Source organism: Sceloporus occidentalis, unplaced genomic scaffold, assembly GCF_023333645.1.
Source record: "Sceloporus occidentalis isolate IW3139 unplaced genomic scaffold, rSceOcc1.0.p SCAF_145, whole genome shotgun sequence".
In the NCBI taxonomy this organism is placed as follows: domain Eukaryota; kingdom Metazoa; phylum Chordata; class Lepidosauria; order Squamata; family Phrynosomatidae; genus Sceloporus; species Sceloporus occidentalis.
Genome location: NW_028317125.1, coordinates 319758 through 332539, shown reverse-complemented (window position 1 = coordinate 332539; position 12782 = coordinate 319758). Strand labels below are relative to the sequence as shown.

Sequence of the window (12782 nt, the reverse complement as noted above, 5' to 3'; positions counted from 1 at the left end):
GATTGTACATGTGTTTTACTTACTTATACAGCGCTGCCTAGAGTGTTGAGCGACAAGGGTTTTAAGCAGTATTCACACAATAATACAGCAGTTTCTGGAATTAATACTAAGCAGTTTAAGGGAATTAAGGGAAGATATGCCTTTTTTTTTACAATATTGGTTCATTTACAGAAACCGGTCACCCCAACCCCTTTCCTGCAGTGTGTTTCCATGTGCAATGGGGGAGCCTAAGCCATATCATTGTGATGACCCATTGTGCTGGATGGAGACGATCAAGGGTAGCCACACTGACCCTTTTTCTCAGGACATACACTTTCTGAATGTTACGGACCAGTACATGCTAACTGCAGCATGTACTATGTATAAACCCTCAATGACATATTCCACATTGTGCGGGGTAGTTGTTTACACAGTCTGGCTGGCACCATGTGAAATATGAATGTGTCGTGAAAACATGGGTGATGTGGTAAAGCCAACCACTATTGAAGAATGCTTTGGGAGTGCACAGACGCGTGCAACCAATAACTTTACACGCGTACAGCATCACATGCACCCAAGGGTCAGTGAACCAGTGGGATTTCTTGAGCATTACCACACCTTTAATGCCCCCCCCCCTTGAGCTTAAAGTCACTTACCCTCCCCTTCATGATCAAACTGACAAGAAAATTATCTTAAAGGAATAGGTTAAATCATGTTTAGGCAATGTAGGAAATAGTGTCACCAGTGGATCAATTATATTACTATTACACAATATTACACAATATTACATTCCTAGATACTGATAATTATAACTTAGCTACCGTATATTTGACCGTTTGTAGATGCCTTGTGTTGGACTCCATTAGTGATGTAAGGTGTTAATGCATATCTAATATGCTGAAATGTTTTAGATGTTAAATATCACAAGATATGAGCTGGAATTTCCATGGCAACCGATCTATAGAAAGCAAATGATGTCTTGTTGCATGAGTCAGCCATGTAATATCACTTCAGCATTGCATGAGTTAAGATTCTCCCAAAGCTTTTTGTCAGGTTGAACTGATTCATGGCAGTCTGAAGGTTAACTCTATGTGTGCCTCGTGTTACCTCTCTTTTTTGGTCTCCATCATAACATCTTGATGGCAATAGGAGCCAAGAGTCTTTTTTGCTTATTTTATAATCCGTTTTCCTTACTGATCTCACGATTCGGCTGGGTGACTAACGCATGTAATAGACAGCTAACAGTTAAAACGCAGCAAAGTTAATTAAAAATACATGTTAGAAACAGATAAATTGAGATAATATAGACTCTGTCTACAAACTCGTGCAATGCAAGGGCTGATTGACCAATTAAGTCTGCTAGACTAAAATTATACCTCATTTTTTTACAGCAGCGCTACATAAATCAATACATAATACCATTTTTTAGGAAATCAGAATATGCAGTGTGTATGATGATGGTATCAGCTATAATACTTGCCATAATGTGAGTGGCTAAGTAAATACCCTCATGGGTCTTTTTAATGCTGGGACGCATGCTTAAAGAGAAATGTGTTTATCATTGGCACGTTCTTTTCATGCTCCCTGGTCTGACAGTGGTAGAAGTCATAGGAACACACAATTTGGTAAGAGACATTCGGCCACTACCAGCACCAGACTGGTGACCACAAGGCAGGCCTGGCAGTTTAAGGCCAGCGGCTGCCTAGTGCTGTAAATGTGGCTGAAGGCTAGCTATGCGCGTCTGCGCTCTACATTTTTATGCTCATGTAGTGTGTGGTTGGGTATATCCGCTGGCTGCACTTATGTCGTCAATTGGCAACTGGAGCAGCAGATGGGGTGCCGATGGCCAGCGGCCTACTGAGCAATTCTTATTACAGGTACTTTTCCCGGTTTGATAAATGACTCGCTGTGCAATGATACAACTCTGTGATTTTGACAGTTGGGGGTGCATTCAAGTTACACCACTACCTTGATCTGGATGTTATTCTATGAATACATAAAATGTTCTTCAAATTGGCATTCTTTTCTGTTTGCTGTCACAATCCAGGCAATAATATATTGTCTTACTGTACAGTTCCAAAAGACAATGATTTCCTATTGAGTCCCTTTACATGTTTTAGGTACATTTCTACTACTTGGTGAGCTCTAGCACAGACAAAGAAAAGGTTGGCACATCAGAGCCGTTGCAGTATAGCCATACTGGGGTTTATTCAATAAACTATCGGTTGTGGGCAAGTTGAGGTTGAGCCAAAACATTTTTATATCACTGACTTTGTTATAAATGACAGAGAGCCAACCTTGGCAACCTTATCCTTTGGGATAACATGTAATAGGGGGGCACACAGGTGACAGGCAACAAGAGGAGTAGTCGTCCTGTGTTACCTAATGTTTTATTCCTGAACGTTATACTTTGACTCCTGGCTTGTCTGACCATCCTCTGCCTCTGCGATTTTGTAACTTGCTGACCTGATCTGTGTATCCTACCTTGCTTGTCTTACTACTTGCTTCGTGTACCAACCTTAGCTTGTCTGTCTACCTGCTTAGTGTACCAAACCCAGTTTTGCTTCTGGATTTCTACGAGGAATCTGATGTTACCTTTCCTGGATATCTACCTGCAGTATTACCTATACAGGTATCCAGCTATTCCTACAGTGCTTTGCCATTTATACACAGTGCCTATTTATATCTGCCTACCACACGGTTGTGATCATCAAGGTTCCTGTCCCCTTATCTTGGGGCTCAACCCTTCCTAGGTGCACCAGGGCAAAAAACTGTGGCGTGTGCTCCTGAGTGATGGCAGTCGTGACAGAAACCGATCATCAGACACTTAGAAGTCAAAGCTGCGATAAGGGGGTAGGGTGATAAAATGGCTCTTTTAATGTGTGAGATGTGCAAATAACAGATAAGAGAAGTGTAAAATTTATTCTATCAAGCAATAATTACAGAAACATAATAAGAGTGTGTTTATCAGAGCAGAACCATTTATTAATTAGTAGAAGAAATCTAATAATGGTGTAATATATACAGTCTGCGCTGATTCCATTACCCTCTAAATTAAATGTGCGTGTTGGGTTTCTCATTATTATAACAAAACTGTGTGTCTTCTACTTGGAGCCCATGGATTACTGTAGCGTTAAAGGGACAGTCTAACACTCCTTCTATTGAAGAATGCATATTAATTACTCTTTAAGCAAGTGTGCAGCTCTGTGGTACCCTGAAATTTGAATTGAAGGGCTGCCATTGGCGTTTGTTGTGCCATTTGCTCCTTAGGAAGGGGCAAATGGAGCTCCTCCTCTCCTTCATTTGTGGTCCTGCTTGTGGTCAAACCTTAGTGCTCTTCTTCGTTCAGTGATGCAAAGACCGCAAAGGTGAGGGAGAGAACCGTAAACAGGGGTATTGTGGTTACAAGGTATGGGTCCAAGGCAGGATCCATACTTGCTCCTGCCTAAAAGACGGCACTGGTTATTCTCCTTTCATGATGAGGTTATCTTGATGTCTTCATGAGATACTGATAGCTACAAAACCCAATAATACTACTGGCACAATTTCATTGGCAAAAAGGCTCTAGTAATATATAAGAGATTTTTTTGGCTGTAATTTAATAAACTGGTCTCTGTACACATGGGCATTCATAAACATCTCACCCTTAACTTGAAGTACAGTACCCCCCCATACCTGCACATTGACCTCTTAAGGAAGGCCAGGCACATTTAGCAACCCCAAAACCATCTGTCCCCATTTTCCCTGGCTATGCCCCTCTTTTCTGTGAGAGTAACTATAACCAAAAATACATGATTATATATACAGGGAATAGACAGTATGTTGCTGCATAATGTTCCGAAGGTCTTGCCCAATCGGTTTAGAGTGTGACCCAGAATCTTTTTTGTGTTCCAATCTGTCAACTGAACAAACCCAAGCAGCTGTTGTAAGTTAAATCCACGTATGATTTCGCTTTCTATTGCAGATGATTTAGTAGTAATTCAAAGCGATACTGGGGGATGCAAAACATAGCATCCCTTTACTGCACACAAACAATTTGCATGCTAATGTCTTTCTTTCTTTACACTTGTGCATGACTATTAATGGGAAATTAATCAGTGTTCGCTGCCGTTGCATATCCTTAAACTACCGTATATTATTCATGAGCTGTCGTAGTGATAGATGTATTGCAAACTTGTATCGCACAGGAAGCTATTAACATACCTGCATCATAGGGGTGTTGGGAGGACATGGCTGCCAGCGTTATAGACTCTTAATTTAACTCTCTGTTATTGGCTCCTATTTTGGTTTTAAATATTCACCTGTTTTATACCATGCATTACGCGGATTCGAGTCCCTCGTAATGGACTGCATAGTGTATAATTCAACCGGTGAGATGAGATGTTTCAAATCCCATCTAAAACGAACAATTCCTAAAACTATTAGTCCTGTTGCTTCTTATTTTCCGGCAGCAATATTGAATTTCGGAGGCAGTTAAGATACATCTTTAGTAGTCGCAGCTGTAACTTGTCTGCCCAATATAAGGCCATTCGATGTTCGGCATAGGATTTAGCCATTATATCATAGCCTTAAGGTACTTACAAACACCACTATTTTCATAACTATATATAACAAAGTTACGTTTTCCCATATTTCTAATTGCAGCTACCTACTATATTACCATATTAGACAATTGGAGCGGTGTGGTGGCTTTTCATTATCATTATGTGACTCATGGCATTTATGCCTTAATTGTCACTTTTACACCTTGCCAAGTGCTTACGTCTCTAGTCTGTGAGTGGTCTGGGTATTTGTGGTATTTTATATTATTTATTACTTAATTAAAAGTTATGTTTTAGTTCTCCTATTTTTGTGCTGTCCTGTTGTTAGTATCATTTTCCACCACCATGAACCAATAGCTGTTCACATAGTATAGCTGAACAGAAGTTCACATATCAGATCCATAAATTACAAACATATATAAGTACGACCCAATATGATTTCCCATTTTACACTTTATTTTTTATTAATCCTGTGTAACGGTGTAGTCAGTTTTTAAGTTGCCAGTAGAAATCTGTTATCTTCCCATTTGCAGTGTCATTTCTTATTACTAATGTGTCCCATCCTTTTGGGTAGTATTTAGATTCAACCTATTGTAGAAGTATAAGGAACGGGTTTATGTAAGTATAGTTCTTGTCTGGCCTACCTAGTGAAACTTTAACTTCTTATCTGGGGGTCACCAGCATTCTAATCTGGGCTACCGCAATCTGGTTTTGGATCATCCTGGTGCTTTGGTTGCAGATAATAAAAGAGCATGATTAACGCAAAGTTGATATTAAAAGCTTCTACTTAATCAGAACGTATTAAATAACAAAAGCATTTTTCTAACCACAAACATATCTTAGCATCCTCATTCAATGTATTTTGGCTCTATGGAACCCCATCCATATAGATATATGACTCAACAGAGGACCATGACCAGCTGGTTGTTCCTTTCCATTCCTCCCTGTAAATTAAGCAAATTTGATAAAAATGATACTTCTATTTCTCAACTGATTTGGATTTGGTTACAAGCTTTGAAAACTAAAAGTTTATTCTTGCAGAAGAGCCATATGTAGTCTTGAGAGCTTGCAACAAAATGACATTTAGTAAGCAGTAAAGGTATCATCTTTACCAGCTTTGCTTATTTTCTTATTACAACTAACACGAAACACTCTATATCTCTGCAAATTGTTATTGTTCATATTGTTTCCTGAATGAGTTAAAATGTTTGTTCATTATCTGCCTCAAAACGTGTTAATTATATTTTGTAGACTGTCTTAATTGCCCTAAACTGCCATCTGTGAAGAATGTATGAACAGAAGCTCTGGATCCCTGCAGATCCGTGTTAGTTGAAGGCATTTATTACCCATGAAATGTTAGCTTTAACCATGTTACAAAACGTTGTGTGTGTATACACATATATATATATATATATATATATATATATATATATATATATATATATATATATATAGATATATACAGGCACAAACATAATATGTATATATTTTAATTATTTATTGGAAATGGTATATTCATGGTGAAGTGCATTGATGGGTATTGTAACTCACATTTAATGTGTAACTCATATTTTTTAGAAACATGTAAGTAAAAATTATATTTTACTTAAATATTTAATTGAATATATTTCATTAAAAAAAAAAACAACTCTTTTTGGTGTTATATATTTTTGTAAAGTGGACATCATAGTATCAGTTCTTTGAGAAATGAGTGTTTTTACAGCTCTCCATCTTTGTTTGTTTGTGAAGCACAAAATCCATCAATGATTTGGTAAATACACAGAAGAGGTGAGGATTCTGAAAGCATTTCCCTCATCAACACACAGGATTTTCCATGTATTCAGATTGGCATTCAAGTGCTTGCGTTATTATATTTTTGTTAGAACAAAGTATCACTGGATCAGCTACCGTGTGTACTTGAGTGCTTATGATCCATGTATGAATATATTCACATATAACGAGTATTGACTATATATACATATGGAATGCATATATACAATATATAACGTTTACGTGTACATGTAAGATAATACACAAACACACATATATATGTATGTATATATATATATATAGGGATAGATAGATATAGGTATATATACATTTATACATATGTATACACATTTATACATATATCTTTGTTCTTCCCCTGTTTTATTCATGTTGCCATCTTCTTTTATTTCCTTCTCTTTCTTCCTTGTTTAGCCACACAATGTTATTGTTGGTATACCCCCTCCTTCCATTTATACTTGTTCTCCCTACCTCCGGCAGTCCATGTAGTGAAAGATATTCTGGGCTAGGTGCCTGTTTTCAGTCTGTGATTTCTATCTAATTACTCTTTGTCTAGGTCCCAGACTCAATAACAAACAGCCAAATTGTGTCCTTCTGTGCCAGTAGCTCGGTCTGTTTTGATGTTGCTTACAGACGATTCTGTGGAAGTTGTGGGATACAGTGTGTCGCTTATGTCAAATTTACCTGAATATAACTTCCCACAATTCAATATGTATTTTCTTCAGGGCCACAATAGTAAAAACCAACAATAGAAAGCTCCAGATGTCAACATTGTGCAACACATTACATATTACATTAAACGTATTTATATACGCTATATATGCTAGCAGATTTCATGAAGCAGTATAATAATTTAAAATAACACACATTAACACATACTGGTGCAAAAAGAAAAGAGGGCTCTGCGCTTGCGAGCTTACAATCTAGTGGGTGGTTGAGGGGGAAATGAAACAGTAGGAGATGAGTTGATTAAATCAGATAGATGAGCCGTAGCAGTTTTTGATTGAATAAAGGATAAACTGTAGGGGATGTTGATAATTCAGATGAGTTGATTAGGGTGCTGGCTGAGCGTTAGGAGGAAAGATTGTATGTTTCTGGGTTTTTTGAAATTCGCATAAGAGGGTGAAAGTCTGATGGAACAGAGTAGGGAATTCCAGAGAGGTAATGGGATGCCATCCATGACTTATTCCAGAAAGACGCTCAGCAGTAGGAGTCGGTGGGAGTTCCCGGGGACGTCGGGGGCGTTCCCGCTGACATCAGCGGGAAACACACCCATTTAAAGGGAAAATGGGTGTGGAGCACGACCCGGAGGATTTGGGTCTCGACCCGGAGAACCGGAAAAGCGGTGCTTCACCTGGAGATCTCCGGGTCAAACCTGGAGAGTTCCCAGGTATGAGGATTAGTGATCCACCAATATTTTCCAGGTGCTTGTGTATGTGATAGCAAAGCAGAAAGTGGGGGCACAAAAGTGAGTTGGCTTTAACTAAAAGACCAGCCCAGAAAAAAATATATATATACAATATACACCTGAATTGTAGTAGTTGATGTTTTCAGGCCGTGTATCCTAATATTGTCAGACCTTATTTCAGTTTTATGTGTCCCTTAACATCTTACATAATGTTGTCATGACCTGTTATTCTTTTATTCCTTCACCAAAGTCTTCCTCTTAATGATGGCCCTTCATAATAAACCTTGAACAAAGGGTTAGAAGAAGTTAATAGAATAATGTATTCCCGAGTCCCCAGGCGAATCCTAATGGACAGTCTTATTCTTTTGACCCCTTGAACCTTGACCCTCTATTCTCTTCGGCTTACACTTTTGACCAGCCCTTCTGTCCCTGTTAAATTCAGTGAACAGCTGCCATGTTCCTTTTACAAATATACCCATAATGCACTAATGAAGTTTTATTGCTGCTATCCAGAAATAACTTTTTATTAAGAATAGCATAAGAAGCGTGTTCTTTGTTTCAGTATGGGGCCGGCTACCCCTGCTCTAGACATGACAGTAGGGAGTCAGTTTGTCATTCTTGTGTTGTTTATAATATGAATGTCTTCTGTGCTTTAAAAAACAGCTTCCTAAATAAACTCACAGTGGAAAGTCTTGGCAATGGTATGGGGGTCAAGCCACTTACTGATATTTCTTGTTCTAGATTGCCAGGAATCTGGAATCGAATTATTTTGTTGACACGTAGATTACAAGTTACAAAGTCATCTAAGAAGATTTTTATATTGACATGGTATAACTGAATATAACTACATGAGTACGTTTGACTTGGCTGTTGGGTTATATGCAAATTAACTGCTAAATTTGCATGTAATGGAACAAAACGAGCAGACCTCCACGCTGTATTGATAAAAAAAAAAAAACATTTGTATGAGAGAACACAATCTACATGTGTTACAAAATTGATCTTGCATATGTTGTAGCTATCCCCATATTCATTATGCAAATTATAAAACCATTAATGTATGATTTTTCTGTGAAATATAAAGGACGTAATTTAATGGACGGAGACTGAGGGAACAGTCCCATACATTAATACTCATGCGTTAAATAGCATGCCAAATTCTAGTTCTTGAAGGGTTTTAGGATGATAATCAATTTCTTAGTGAGGGCAAATGTTAGTGGATTATGTCATAGTGAAGGTCTTGTATCTATGTTCCCTTGAGCAACAGGTTGGCCACTCTGGATTGTGATTGCATCTATCAAAAAAAGTCTATTAGCCAAATTCAGTAAAACTATGATTTGCTTGTTTGGAGTCTGGAGATAGTTCTTGGAACGCTGAAGGAAACTTTCAGGTGCGAGTGGTGATACTGTTCTGTGAACTTCTGATATGCTCTGCTTTTTAATAGTTTGGCCCACCAGATTACATTTCTTTTTTACTGTGTGTTTGCTTGAAGTTCTACATATAGCCCCAGGGTATCTAGTGTAAAAATTGCTTGAGGCATCATTTACCTGATTGCTGAATCCTTTATGTGATCTTCTCATGGGGTTTCTGTGAATCTATTTTCTTGTATATGCTTTATTATTTGAGCCACTTGAAGGGATCTTCTCCCAATAGCATTTTGACTTGACAGTGAAGCCTGGCAAGCGGAGCAATTACCCAACTGGGTTGCTCTGATGCAAAGCTGTTTTTTGTGTTTTACTTACAGTTCTACACATGGTCACCAGTGTGTTCACTGAGACAATTACTTTGTACCATCACTGTATCCTTTCTGAGAATGTGTTTTAGACAGAACTGGATTGTACACACAGTGTCTGCCAAATATGTTTTTTTAACCATTTTATTAGTGGACCACTTGACTAGACTTGCCTCCCATGCTGAATGATCCCACTCCTCCTCTGCCCTACTTTTATGTCATTAAAGGGACATTCCAGCCATCATATGCACATTTATGTCTTTTATGTACATGCATGGAGGGATCCATGGCTTGTAGGAGATGTATTTGGCTGGACACATTTTAGCTTCAGATATGGGCACCAAACATGGACAGCAGAGATGGTGGTATGCTGCAGGGCTTGAGAGTGTCTTACAAGTATGGGATGCATATTAAAGTACCTTCAACAAACTGTAATATGCTTTATTTATTTTTATAAATGTGCTGTCCTGGAAGTTCTTAGGTATACACATATACAAGCTGTTATTTTTAGAATTCTATAGACCACTGTATGTGAATCCATTGGCTGTAGGTTGGCTTATTTGTTAGTGTATTGCAAGCTCTAAGAAACTGAATAAATAAATAAATATACAGGGATACTGTGTAACAAAACAGCAATATGTCAATTTTTTTAATCCTGTCTCCAATTAACCGAGGACTACATTACAAAAGGAATCAATTAGGTGGATTTCTGAACCAGTGTCTGACTGGTGATGCTTTGTGGTATTAACCAGCCTGGCTTACATGTAACAGAATAAAAAGTCACAGAAAGCTTTAATGTCAGCCTTTTGAATTGAGCTAATTAGCAAATATATCCCCAATATCCTGCCCTTCAGAGGTTTCATTCTTCTGCAAACGCCCACCACGCAGCTCAGAAGCTACACAATCATGCTGTTTTACTGCCCTCTATGATATCTTTTGTTGACGTAAAATGCACACGCTCTCCATAACAACATCTTATCGCTGAGCCATGTGTGTTATTGCAGCAGTTGTATTCTTTCCTCAGTCCCACTTTTCTGTCAACTCTAATAGAAGATGCCTTCTCACCCTATTCAGGAGCTCCATACCCCCAATATGTTAGGTGTCTAAAGAGGGGCACTTTTGTCGGGGTGTTGGAAGCAGGGTGTGGTGTAGTTACAGGTGGGAATAGAGGCAGGACCATCCATCAACCTCACCTGTCCACCCACCTTGCAATGTATTAAAGAAGAACGCTAGGGTATGACATCACATTGCTTCTCTCAATTGAGGTCTGTTCTGTAAAAGCTCTATGAGGGGTCAGTGGAGATCCTCTGATCTCCCTAACTTGCCTATGATTGGTGAGTATTTAGGAGGTATAGAGCTCTCAGAATGTGTCCATGAGTCTCAAAGTTTTTGCTCCAAACTTAAGTTCTCAGGGTGAATGAACTGAATTCCAGGGCCATACACACTGGAGCTGATTCCTTCATAAGTTACAATTCCAAATGGCGTCTTGAATAGAGGTGACATATTAATTATATATTTTTTATGTTGTTTAACACTGCCATCCATAGTGCTATACAAATATTAGGGATTGAACGTCGAATTCAGCATCGTTAGTTACAAATAATAGATACACATGGAATATTGCAATATGTTGTACTTTTGAACTAATAATGTACCCGTTTTTCATTTAAGGTTAACAATGCTTGGAATGTGGCTCGTTGTCTCTGGGACCATCAGCATAGCATCTGCTGCAGGTAAATATTACTTTTACAAGTACCTGGGAGTCTGTATATATAAAATTTAAGAAAAAGTAGATGCTTATGTATGTACTCTACTCCATGTTGTTAAACTAGAATATTGAAGACAAAGGTGAGAGTAGACCATACACAGGATAGAGATATGATATGGGTTCATAGCCCGAGGTCCTTATGGATACAATAGCGATGCAAGCAGATGGACTATATGTTTTATAATTAAAAATAGAGAAGAACAGCTAAACTGAGTGGTCAGTCTGGGAGTTTAGGAGTAAAGGCCTCCAAAACACATCACAGAGGCATCCTCACATTTGCCACATTGCAATTTAATGTGTTGACACAGTACTTGTGTTATTTAGTTTGAAGGGGTCCCTTTGCAACCTGTATCAATAGTAAAACATGTAACAAGTAGCAAGTACGTATCACATTTATTAAACATACACAAAATAAACGGAAGCTGCTATAAAGATCTCGATAAAGTCAGCCATGGTTGGCCAATATTTATCTATGCATAAATGCATTCCCACTATACTGCGATCTCTATAACACTATAAGAAACAAATTCAGCTGCGGTGTATTACTTAACCCTTATTTAGTTAAAAATGGGGTCAGAGTTAGCAAGGGATCTGGGTAATTAAACGAAGGTTTCATCTTGGGAGCCCTTTTCAGATCATCATAGGTGACAGTACCAATGGGAGCAGGTTAAAGAAAATGCCAAAGCCTAATTGTATTTTATATTATGCCTTTAGCAGTGAATTGGTTAATTTTTATGTGACAGAAGTCAATCCTTGGCGGTGTTGTGACAAGAGCAGATCCCATACACAGATTATAATTACCAGATGCAAAGAAACAGATCATCAGTTGCGCAGTTTGGGAAGCAGTCTCATCAGGAGTGCAGAATAAATACATCCTTGAAAAATCATTCATAATTACTGTGAATTGTTGTAACCCTTCAATTGCTAGTAACTAGTAAGTAATTGACAACCAAATGTGAACTGGAAGGGGTGCATGCATGTTAAAAAAAGAAGAAGCCAAGTAAAGAGCATCCCATTACCATAGAGTTAATATTTATATTATTAGCATGTTATAAAGTAATATACTCTTATGTAAATGCGAATTTTATATATATATATATATATATATATATATATATTCATTCTCTCTCACTCCCTTTTTCTCATGCTCATCTCATTCTCCCTCCCTGACCTGGGTCCGAAATATCTAAAAAAACATAATGTAGTAGAGACATATGGTCACCCAGTTGTAGACCTAAATTAAGACTGAAAGTCTTACATAAAAAATGGCCTGGAGAGATATGTAGCTTTAGGCAGAAAAAATTAAGGGAGTAAATAAAATGAAAATGGGGAGGGTAAGAGGATGCTAGCAGTTCGTTTAAAAGAACAAGCCTTGAGAGAAAATTCCCTGTGCAATGTAATACAGCTTATCTGCATACATTTTTCATGAGCATTATCCCTTACAAGGAGAAATGAAGCCACCTTAGGACATTGCAAATGTAAAAGAAAAAAAATGACACAAATAAACAATGTAAAGAAAGACTATAATGATAAAGAAGAGTGATTGGGAAGCATGTTAAATAATGA

At 38.0% G+C, this 12782-nt stretch overlaps 1 protein-coding gene across 1 annotated transcript in view; it reads left to right on the top strand.

Annotated features, from left to right (window-relative positions):
* The first annotated feature begins 9794 nt into the window (after positions 1–9794).
* The window catches only part of LOC149280837 (neurocan core protein-like), a 39336-nt gene continuing 36348 nt past the window's right edge, over positions 9795–12782 (top strand). The window contains exons 1-2 of the mRNA XM_089500023.1: positions 9795–9844; positions 11120–11181. Coding sequence (XP_089356149.1) covers positions 9795–9844; positions 11120–11181 — 112 coding nt within the window. The remainder of the gene's footprint in view (positions 9845–11119; positions 11182–12782) is intronic.